Source organism: Pelobates fuscus, chromosome 10, assembly GCF_036172605.1.
Source record: "Pelobates fuscus isolate aPelFus1 chromosome 10, aPelFus1.pri, whole genome shotgun sequence".
In the NCBI taxonomy this organism is placed as follows: Eukaryota; Metazoa; Chordata; class Amphibia; order Anura; family Pelobatidae; genus Pelobates; species Pelobates fuscus.
The window spans coordinates 152,069,969-152,083,149 of NC_086326.1; the positions used below are offsets into that span (position 1 = coordinate 152,069,969).

Consider the following 13,181-nt stretch of genomic DNA (forward strand, 5'->3'; position numbering starts at 1 on the left):
CGTATAATACCTAATAGTAACCGCTACCGTATAATACCTAATAGTAACCGCTACCGTATAATACCTAATAGTAACCGCTACCGTATAATACCTAATAGTAACCGCTACCGTATAATACCTAATAGTAACCGCTACCGTATAATACCTAATAGCCACCCCTACCGTATAATACCTAATAGTAACCCCTACCGTATAATACCTAATAGCCACCCCTACCGTATAATACCTAATAGTAACCGATACCGTATAATACCTAATAGTAACCGCTACCGTATAATACCTAATAGTAACCGCTACCGTATAATACCTAATAGTAACCGCTACCGTATAATACCTAATAGCCACCCCTACCGTATAATACCTAATAGCAACCGCTACCGTATAATACCTAATAGTAACCGCTACCGTATAATACCTAATAGTAACCCCTACCGTATAATACCTAATAGCCACCCCTACCGTATAATACCTAATAGCAACCGCTACCGTATAATACCTAATAGTAACCGCTACCGTATAATACCTAATAGTAACCGCTACCGTATAATACCTAATAGCCACCCCTACCGTATAATACCTAATAGCCACCCCTACCGTATAATACCTAATAGTAACCCCTACCGTATAATACCTAATAGCCACCCCTACCGTATAATACCTAATAGCCACCCCTACCGTATAATACCTAATAGCCACCCCTACCGTATAATACCTAATAGTAACCGCTACCGTATAATACCTAATAGTAACCGCTACCGTATAATATCTAATAGTCACCCCTACCGTATAATATCTAATAGTAACCGCTACCGTATAATACCTAATAGTAACCGCTACCGTATAATACCTAATAGTAACCGCTACCGTATAATATCTAATAGCCACCCCTACCGTATAATACCTAATAGTAACCGCTACCGTATAATACCTAATAGTAACCGCTACCGTATAATATCTAATAGCCACCCCTACCGTATAATACCTAATAGTAACCGCTACCGTATAATACCTAATAGTCACCCCTACCGTATAATACCTAATAGCCACCCCTACCGTATAATACCTAATAGCCACCCCTACCGTATAATACCTAATAGTCTCCCCTACCGTATAATACCTAATAGCCACCCCTACCGTATAATACCTAATAGCCACCCCTACCGTATAATACCTAATAGTAACCGCTACCGTATAATACCTAATAGTAACCCCTACCGTATAATACCTAATAGTAACCCCTACCGTATAATACCTAATAGCCACCCCTACCGTATAATACCTAATAGCCACCCCTACCGTATAATACCTAATAGCCACCCCTACCGTATAATACCTAATAGCCACCCCTACCGTATAACACCTAATAGCCACCCCTACCGTATAACACCTAATAGTAACCGCTACCGTATAATACCTAATAGTAACCCCTACCGTATAATACCTAATAGTAACCCCTACCGTATAATACCTAATAGTAACCCCTACCGTATAATATCTAATAGCCACCCCTACCGTATAATACCTAATAGTAACCGCTACCGTATAATATCTAATAGCCACCCCTACCGTATAATACCTAATAGTAACCGCTACCGTATAATACCTAATAGTAACCGCTACCGTATAATACCTAATAGCCACCCCTACCGTATAACACCTAATAGCCACCCCTACCGTATAACACCTAATAGTAACCGCTACCGTATAATACCTAATAGTAACCGCTACCGTATAATACCTAATAGCCACCCCTACCGTATAACACCTAATAGTAACCGCTACCGTATAATACCTAATAGTAACCGCTACCGTATAATACCTAATAGCCACCCCTACCGTATAATACCTAATAGTAACCGCTACCGTATAATACCTAATAGCCACCCCTACCGTATAACACCTAATAGTAACCCCTACCGTATAATACCTAATAGTAACCGCTACCGTATAATATCTAATAGTAACCGCTACCGTATAATATCTAATAGCCACCCCTACCGTATAATACCTAATAGTAACCGCTACCGTATAACACCTAATAGTCACCGCTACCGTATAATATCTAATAGTAACCGCTACCGTATAATACCTAATAGCCACCCCTACCGTATAATACCTAATAGTCACCCCTACCGTATAATACCTAATAGTAACCGCTACCGTATAATACCTAATAGTAACCGCTACCGTATAATATCTAATAGTAACCGCTACCGTATAATATCTAATAGCCACCCCTACCGTATAATACCTAATAGTAACCGCTACCGTATAACACCTAATAGCCACCCCTACCGTATAATACCTAATAGTAACCCCTACCGTATAATACCTAATAGCCACCCCTACCGTATAATACCTAATAGCCACCCCTACCGTATAATACCTAATAGCCACCCCTACCGTATAACACCTAATAGTAACCGCTACCGTATAATACCTAATAGCAACCGCTACCGTATAATACCTAATAGTAACCGTTACCGTATAATACCTAATAGTAACCGCTACCGTATAATACCTAATAGTAACCGCTACCGTATAATACCTAATAGCCACCCCTACCGTATAATACCTAATAGCCACCCCTACCGTATAATACCTAATAGTAACCGCTACCGTATAATACCTAATAGCAACCGCTACCGTATAATACCTAATAGTCACCGCTACCGTATAATACCTAATAGCCACCCCTACCGTATAATACCTAATAGTAACCGCTACCGTATAATACCTAATAACCACCCCTACCGTATAATACCTAATAGCCACCCCTACCGTATAATACCTAATAGCCACCCCTACCGTATAATACCTAATAGCCACCCCTACCGTATAACACCTAATAGTAACCGCTACCGTATAATACCTAATAGCAACCGCTACCGTATAATACCTAATAGTCACCCCTACCGTATAATACCTAATAGCCACCCCTACCGTATAATATCTAATAGTCACCCCTACCGTATAATACCTAATAGCCACCCCTACCGTATAACACCTAATAGCCACCCCTACCGTATAATACCTAATAGCCACCCCTACCGTATAATACCTAATAGTAACCCCTACCGTATAATACCTAATAGTAACCCCTACCGTATAATACCTAATAGTCACCCCTACCGTATAATACCTAATAGTAACCCCTACCGTATAATATCTAATAGTCACCCCTACCGTATAATACCTAATAGTAACCGCTACCGTATAATACCTAATAGCAACCGCTACCGTATAATACCTAATAGTAACCGCTACCGTATAATACCTAATAGTCACCGCTACCGTATAATACCTAATAGTCACCGCTACCGTATAATACCTAATAGTCACCCCTACCGTATAATACCTAATAGTAACCGCTACCGTATAATACCTAATAGTAACCGCTACCGTATAATACCTAATAGTAACCGCTACCGTATAATACCTAATAGTAACCCCTACCGTATAATACCTAATAGTAACCCCTACCGTATAATATCTAATAGTCACCCCTACCGTATAATACCTAATAGTAACCGCTACCGTATAATACCTAATAGTAACCGCTACCGTATAATACCTAATAGTCACCGCTACCGTATAATACCTAATAGTCACCGCTACCGTATAATACCTAATAGTAACCGCTACCGTATAATACCTAATAGCCACCCCTACCGTATAATACCTAATAGTCTCCCCTACCGTATAATACCTAATAGTCTCCCCTACCGTATAATACCTAATAGTCACCCCTACCGTATAATACCTAATAGTCACCCCTACCGTATAATACCTAATAGCCACCCCTACCGTATAATACCTAATAGCCACCCCTACCGTATAATACCTAATAGTCTCCCCTACCGTATAATACCTAATAGTCTCCCCTACCGTATAATACCTAATAGTCTCCCCTACCGTATAATACCTAATAGTAACCGCTACCGTATAATACCTAATAGTAACCCCTACCGTATAACACCTAATAGCCACCCCTACCGTATAATACCTAATAGTAACCGCTACCGTATAATACCTAATAGTAACCCCTACCGTATAACACCTAATAGCCACCCCTACCGTATAATACCTAATAGTAACCGCTACCGTATAACACCTAATAGCCACCCCTACCGTATAATACCTAATAGTCACCCCTACCGTATAACACCTAATAGCCACCCCTACCGTATAATACCTAATAGTCACCCCTACCGTATAATACCTAATAGTCACCCCTACCGTATAATACCTAATAGTAACCGCTACCGTATAATACCTAATAGCCACCCCTACCGTATAATATCTAATAGCCACCGCTACCGTATAATACCTAATCGTAACCGCTACCCTATAATACCTAATAGCCACCCCTACCGTATAATACCTAATCGTAACCGCTACCGTATAATACCTAATAGTAACCGCTACCGTATAATATCTAATAGCAACCGCTACCGTATAATACCTAATAGTAACCGCTACCGTATAATACCTAATAGTAACCGCTACCGTATAATACCTAATAGCCACCCCTACCGTATAATACCTAATAGCCACCCCTACCGTATAATACCTAATAGCCACCCCAACCGTATAATACCTAATAGCCACCCCTACCGTATAATACCTAATAGTAACCGCTACCGTATAATACCTAATAGCCACCCCTACCGTATAATACCTAATAGTAACCTCTACCGTATAATACCTAATAGTAACCGCTACCGTATAATACCTAATAGCCACCCCTACCGTATAATACCTAATAGTAACCGCTACCGTATAATACCTAATAGCCACCCCTACCGTATAATATCTAATAGTAACCCCTACCGTATAATACCTAATAGCCACCCCTACCGTATAATATCTAATAGTAACCGCTACCGTATAATATCTAATAGTCACCGCTACCATATAATATCTAATAGTAACCGCTACCGTATAATACCTAATAGCCACCCCTACCGTATAATATCTAATAGTAACCGCTACCGTATAATACCTAATAGCCACCCCTACCGTATAATATCTAATAGTAACCGCTACCGTATAATATCTAATAGTAACCGCTACCGTATAATACCTAATAGTCACCCCTACCGTATAATACCTAATAGTAACCGCTACCGTATAATACCTAATAGCCACCCCTACCGTATAATATCTAATAGTAACCGCTACCGTATAATACCTAATAGTAACCGCTACCGTATAATACCTAATAGCCACCCCTACCGTATAATACCTAATAGCCACCCCTACCGTATAATATCTAATAGCCATCCCTACGTATAATACCTAATAGCCACCCCTACCGTATAATACCTAATAGTAACCGCTACCGTATAATACCTAATAGCCACCCCTACCGTATAATACCTAATAGCCACCCCTACCGTATAATACCTAATAGTAACCGCTACCGTATAATACCTAATAGCCACCCCTACCGTATAATATCTAATAGTAACCGCTACCGTATAATACCTAATAGCCACCCCTACCGTATAATATCTAATAGTAACCGCTACCGTATAATACCTAATAGTCACCCCTACCGTATAATACCTAATAGTAACCGCTACCGTATAATACCTAATAGCCACCCCTACCGTATAATATCTAATAGTAACCCCTACCGTATAATACCTAATAGTAACCGCTACCGTATAATACCTAATAGCAACCGCTACCGTATAATACCTAATAGTAACCGCTACCGTATAATACCTAATAGTCACCCCTACCGTATAATACCTAATAGCCACCCCTACCGTATAATACCTAATAGCCACCCCTACCGTATAATACCTAATAGCCATCCCTACCGTATAATACCTAATAGCCACCCCTACCGTATAATATCTAATAGCCACCCCTACCGTATAATATCTAATAGCCACCCCTACCGTATAATACCTAATAGTAACCGCTACCGTATAATACCTAATAGTAACCCCTACCGTATAATACCTAATAGCCACCCCTACCGTATAATACCTAATAGTAACCGCTACCGTATAATACCTAATAGTAACCCCTACCGTATAATACCTAATAGTAACCGCTACCGTATAATACCTAATAGCCACCCCTACCGTATAATATCTAATAGTAACCGCTACCGTATAATACCTAATAGTCACCCCTACCGTATAATACCTAATAGTAACCGCTACCGTATAATACCTAATAGCCACCCCTACCGTATAATATCTAATAGTAACCGCTACCGTATAATACCTAATAGTCACCCCTACCGTATAATACCTAATAGTCACCCCTACCGTATAATATCTAATAGTAACCGCTACCGTATAATATCTAATAGTAACTGCTACCGTATAATACCTAATAGTAACCGCTACCGTATAATATCTAATAGTCACCCCTACCGTATAATACCTAATAGTCACCCCTACCGTATAATACCTAATAGTCACCCCTACCGTATAATACCTAATAGCCACCCCTACCGTATAATACCTAATAGTAACCCCTACCGTATAATACCTAATAGTAACCCCTACCGTATAATACCTAATAGTAACCCCTACCGTATAATACCTAATAGCCACCCCTACCGTATAATATCTAATAGCCACCCCTACCGTATAATATCTAATAGCCACCCCTACCGTATATCTAATAATAACCCCTACCGTATAATATCTAATAGTCACCCCTACCGTATAATACCTAATAGCCACCCCTACTGTATAATACCTAATAGTCACCCCTACCGTATAATACCTAATAGCCACCCCTACCGTATAATATCTAATAGCCACCCCTACCGTATAATATCTAATAGCCACCCCTACCGTATAATATCTAATAGTAACCGCTACCGTATAATACCTAATAGCCACCCCTACCGTATAATACCTAATAGCAACCGCTACCGTATAATACCTAATAGTCACCACTACCATATAATACCTAATAGTCACCGCTACCGTAAAATATCTAATAGCCACCCCTACCATATATCTAATAGTCACCCCTACCGTATAATACCTAATAGTCACACTTACCGTATAACACCTCCTAGTCACACCTACCGCCAGCACTATCCCCCGGTAATGGTTCTGTCCGGTAATGACATACTGTAAATAGGCTCTGTGACCCCTCTCATACTTGGTAAAGGTTCTGTCCAGTAGTGACACTATGTATCCCCTTCTCCAGAGTCTGCTTTTTGTCTGATTATTTGTAACAATATTTCTCATTCAGCACCACTGTGAGTTTGAGGAAGTGGCCGTTTACTTCTCCGAGGAGGAGTGGAGCTTTACCGGGATGTGATGATGGAGAATTACCAGACCCTCAGCTCTCTGGGTAAGGACATCTCACCCTCTCTATAGGAAATCTGTCTCCCTGGGTTTCTTTGTGTAACTAAAGAATAGTTTCAATAGCATTAAATGATTTAATAACAGCATAATTAATTAATAATAATCTGATCATACACATACAGGATTCATCAGTTCAACACCTCCAATTAAATCTGTGATGGAGCAAGGAGAAGAACCCGAGCAAACTAAGAGATCGGGTCCGGTTACTGCTGAGGCAGGTTAGTGAGAAAACACGATCGGGTCCGGTTACTGCTGGGGCAGGTTAGTGAGAAAACACGATCAGGTCCGGTTACTGCTGGGGCAGGTTAGTGAGAAAACATGATCGGGTCCGGTTACTGCTGGGGCAGGTTAGTGAGAAAACACGATCAGGTCCGGTTACTGCTGGGGCAGGTTAGTGAGAAAACACGATCGGGTCCGGTTACTGCTGGGGCAGGTTAGTGAGAAAACACGATCGGGTCCGGTTACTGCTGGGGCAGGTTAGTGAGAAAACACGATCGGGTCCGGTTACTGCTGGGGCAGGTTAGTGAGAAAACACGATCAGGTCCGGTTACTGCTGGGGCAGGTTAGTGATAAAACACGATCAGGTCCGGTTACTGCTGGGGCATGTTAGTAATAAAACACGATCAGGTCCGGTTACTGCTGGGGCATGTTAGTAATAAAACACATTCAGTGAGTAATTTCCAGTGACCATTGAAAGGCTTACACTTCCCTCTGATTCTGATGGGTTTTGCATCCAGGTTTGATTGGTAATATTAGCTCATACCACAGAAAACATTTGAGTGATTATTATCAGATTTTACCAAGTACGTGAAGTAAAGTCATGATTTTATTAAGAACACGGAGACGAATATTATGCTTTATCTCTTTCTTTATTCCTCAGCAGCAAAGAAAGGATATTAAGATATTGATAGAAAAAACAAGTACCCTCGAAGGGTTAACCATCTAACACATTTAGCCAATGAGAGCAGTCCACATTCCATATACTCCCATGTGACCCTAAGCCACTCCTCTTTCTTGGTGATGTCTGTAGCGGAGAGCTGGTCTTTCACAGACTATCTCCGCTGGTAATCCAAGTAAGGCTCAGGAACAAGTAGTAAAACCCAAGAGAATAATATCCACGATTAGTAAAGTAATCCAAAGGTATCCCATTACGTTACCCAATGACTGGACGACACACAGCATGAGGAGCAGAACTGAACTGAGGTTTCATTTCACATGCCTGCTTTTAAGCAATTCTCCCACAGTAATTAATACAGTAACCAATAAAATACATGTTACCTCCCACACATCTCCTCCCCTCAGCATGACACATAATCCACTTCCATGTACATTATTTCCCCAGTTCCTGGATGTACCCCAAATACATAGGGTACACCCCTAAATATGGTATCCCGTGATAGCCCTGATCTGTGTAAGCCACATACTCAAAAATCACCCTGATCGGACCAGGGGTTCGGGAGTTATGGAGGAGTAAAGTTTTAACCGACCGCCTGAACAGTAGCCGAAAACAGTTCCATAAGTTTTGGCCTTGCGATCGGTCTTTGTTCGTGGGTATAAACGGATGAAAATACCGAATGAAGTAGCTGTTGCTTGCCTTCATGTGAATCCCCTTGTTCATATGAGTCTTTCTACCGAATGGTGGCTCGTTCGGTTGTTTCAGCACGAAGATATGGAAGTCTGGAGGTCTCAGCGGTGTTTGCTTAGTCGAGTGTCCGATTTGGGTTCCAGACACTCGACGACCAAACACCGCTCTTCAAGAGTTAAGATGGCCACCGGCACGTGTTCGTATCCCGAATGGCGGCCACTCATAGAACAAAGTACTGATTGCCAATTAGGGGTTTGCAACATTGTTGCGAACGGTAATGAGAGGTACTTTTATCCCTGGGGTGGTCTGATTGTTCGGTAGTTTCACTCGTATAATAAACGTAGTGATATTACAATGTGAACACAGAATAAGCAATACACGAAAGCATATTAAAACACATAAATTTTGAGGACAGCCTTAATGCAATCCGCTACAATGTCGAAGCCAAATGATCAACAAAAACTGAATCAACACAACCAGACAGTCAACCCTATGGTGTCTCTGAGACAACATCTTTCTAGAGGAATGAATCCTTGTGAATACATCTGTTGCAACTGTGGAAGGAACTGGTCCTGATGAAGCCAATGTAAAGTTTCAAGCTGTAATGAACAGAGAGAACAAGTGGTAAAATACGCTCCAATAGAAAATCACCCAGGTTACAATAGTAATGACTAAACTGTATAATATCATTCACTTCATGTTTGAGTTAAAGGACCACTATAGGCACCCAAACCACTTCAGCTCAATGAACTGGTCTGGGTGCCAGGTCCATCTAAGATTAAAAGATAAAACAGACTCATGCATAGATTTCATTATGCGCAACTACGACATTTTTACTATAACCTTCCCAACAGGGTAGCAATACATAGGGAACTAACGTGGTTTGAACATTTCTGCACGACTGACTCGGATGCCGATGGCAGAGTCTCAGTCATATATCAACGGCTAATAACGGGAGAACGCTCCAGGAACACGGCGTTCAAAAGAAGATGGGAAGAGCTGACGGATAGGACGTTCACTGACACACAATGGGAACAGATATTGATTCTGCAGCACAAGAGCTCCATCAGCACCAATTACCAGGAGGTCAACTTCAAGCTGCTTTCCCACTGGTACAAGACCCCCTCCTTGCTACATAGAATATTCCCGGGATCCTCAGACGCATGTTGGAGATGCGAATCCCACACAGGCACAATAAGACACATTTGGTGGGACTGCGCACGGATTAAGCCGTTTTGGGAGGATATACAACGAGAGATGAAGACCATACTGGGAGACTTACCTGACCTCACCATAGAAATGGCCCTACTCCATCACACCGAGGGCTCAATTGCCCAATACAAGAGGTCGATAGTTCGACACCTACTAAATGCGGCTAAAGCATCCATTCCCGCTAAATGGAAGCAAACACAACCACCGACTGTGACGGACTGGCTTCAGAGAGTAGAAGACATCCACACGGCTGAGGCGCGATATGCAGAATTGCTAGGAAGGAGTACCAAACATGTAGAGGCCTGGACCCCGTGGTATGTATACCTCTCACGACCAGGAGCAGGGAGACCATGAAACACACCGTTTCATACGGTCTTGGAGAGACCGAGCGTGCGCTGATGTCTGGTGCCATATCTAAACCCAACCCCTCCCCCCCTCCCCCCCCCCTCTTCTTCTCCTTCCAACAATATACGAGGTCTCTTACTCATCCCCACGCGACCCATTTCTGGGACTCAGTGGTGGCGGCTCGGACTGCCCCAGGGGGGCCGGACCGGGGGTACCTGACTGTGAGGATGCGTGAACTATAGGAGAACTTTGTAGTAGATACCAGAGAGGCGCTCCAGTGCCATCACCCCCCAAAACATTAAATAAAAAACAAAAAACTGACTACAGGGACGACTAGGACGCTGAACGAACTGAACAACGACTCCACAGTATGACTCAATAGACCGACGAGGGGAAGGGAACATAACATACGCCCTGCGACACTCCAAGGCACCCCATCAGGCGTCTGACTGACGGACTTACGAAGTGGACAGACTCACCTAAACCACTCCTGTAACATGAGTAGCCACTGGAGGTTCTCCCCCAGGGGACCCTAGACTAGGACGAGGACTTGAGGGTTACACCCCTAGTGGTGCACTGTATGTGCTAGACAATCACACCCTCAATTGCTACACAATGCACTTAGCTCATCAATAAATACTCACATGTCCTCGACACTGCTCCCACTCAGGATTACGCAGGGGCCCTCAACCATGTATGTCGCAACTCGTTATGACTACAAATATGAACACCACCTTCTCTCCCGGCTATTAGACTTAAAACCGGGCCACCTGAAGGTGCCACGGAATAGGGGCCCTAAGTTATCCCATTATTTAGCTTTCATTGAGAGGTTTTTGATGTTACTGGAATGGCATTAGCTTTTAACGATGCATCTAACTATATTTGTTCGCTTGTCACTTTGCTAGAGTTGCCTACGCTTTATTGGCTAATGAACAACCATATGACGCTTGTTGCATATCAGATGATCAGAAGATAAAAATGCTTACTTTTGATGTTAATTTTCGAACTGACCTGCCGTATATACACTGTTGTGGTGTATGACTGTTTGTTTCTGTACTCACCTGTTCGTCATAATAAAAAATTTACAAAAAAAAAAAAAAAAGATAAAACAGAAAAAAGGACACAGTGGCGCTAGTCTTTTATAAAATCCGGTGCAGCTAAAATTACCCAAGCGTTATATTACTATCGAATGTCTCAAGGATGAGATGACAAGCGCTATAAGTCTAGAGCCAACTTTGAATGGGCTCTGAAAATTGTGAGTTTGAAGATATATTTCCTTTATAATACTATTTGTTTTATACAGGTTACACTATGTGTATTCTATTTGTCTGTATATAGGTCTTACAAATAACCTGTAGTGAGGTTACCTGAGAAAATTCTATGTGTAAGGTAAAACACACATTTTTTTTCTGTGTGCGCAAATCACCTTCTTTCTTACTATATCACATTTTAAGTGTAAACGGTGACATTAAGTAATGCTTTCCTATGGACTGATTGAATGCGCGTGGCTCTTGCCGGCATGCGCATTCAGCGGAAGAGGGAGGAGATTTCCCCAGCGCCGAGGAAGCCCAGCGCTGGAGAAAGGTAAGTGATTAACCCCTTTCTCCCCCTTCATCCCGGCGGGGGGGGGGGGGAAACTGAGGGTGGTGGGGACCTATTAACACTATAGTGCCAGGAAAACAAGTTTATTTTCCTGTCACTATAGTGATCCTTTAAGCATATCGCAGTTAACTATTCTATGAAAAAACTGATTTAAATCAATACCATTAGTGAACCTTGAGGGGGGGAACGAAAAACATACCTGTATCAGGCGGGCTAATATTCGCCTCCGTTTCCTTAATAAAATCATGACTTTACGTCATGCAATTAGTCAAATTTGGTAATTTTATTAATGGACACGGAAGCTCATATTATGCTAGTTCAAAGCTTTGAAATAACCATAGAGGAGACATGTTTTGTTGGACGAAAGTAGTATTCTTTAAATGTCGATTCACAAGGTCAATCAGCCGTTCGAAGAAGGTCTTCCAGTGTACAACCCAAGGTGAAAGCTTTGGAAGCCATGGCACCTCTAGTAGAATGTGCACCATAAACTGAAGTATCTATGTTAGCTGAAGACATTATACATTTTACCCAGTGTCAGGGTACCTGCGGTCTCTACCTCCGAAAGAGGTAGAGACTTAGCTGTTCCTCCATCCAGACGGCCTGATGGCTCCCTTCCCCACGGTCTATCCGGTCATGCAAGGCCGGCCGCGAGGGAGTGACTGCCTTTTACAGCATCTAGGCAGGAAGTTGTCATCAGGACACTCCTCCGGAACGACCTGTCACTCAATTGCTGCAGGACCAATCAGGACGCCTTGGAGGCGCGGTTACTGCTCTGAACAGGGTATTTAACAGAGCTTCGTTCATTAGCTCATTGCCCTGTCGTGGTTCTAGCTTGTTCTAGTCACTCAGTGCTTGTGTATTCTATTATCCCTTTTGGTTTTGACCCGGCTTGTTTACCTTACTCTGCTTATCTCTGTTACCCTTGATTCGGCTTGTCTCTCGCTTACCTGTCTTCTGTTACCCTCGACCTCGGCTTGTCTTTGACCATTCTATACTGTACTACTTACGTTAGTCCGGCCATTCTAAGGTCCGGTATACGTATCTGGCTACTGTTTGTACTCTGCGTGTTGGATCCCTGTCCCGAT

At 42.3% G+C, this 13,181-nt stretch overlaps 1 protein-coding gene across 1 annotated transcript in view; it reads left to right on the forward strand.

The window, feature by feature from the left end:
* LOC134574875 (zinc finger MYM-type protein 1-like) overlaps positions 1-13,181 on the forward strand; it is a 37,845-nt gene that overhangs the window by 2,627 nt on the left and 22,037 nt on the right. The window contains exons 3-4 of the mRNA XM_063433923.1: positions 7,237-7,338; positions 7,475-7,570. Coding sequence (XP_063289993.1) covers positions 7,305-7,338; positions 7,475-7,570 — 130 coding nt within the window. The 5' untranslated portion in view covers positions 7,237-7,304. The remainder of the gene's footprint in view (positions 1-7,236; positions 7,339-7,474; positions 7,571-13,181) is intronic.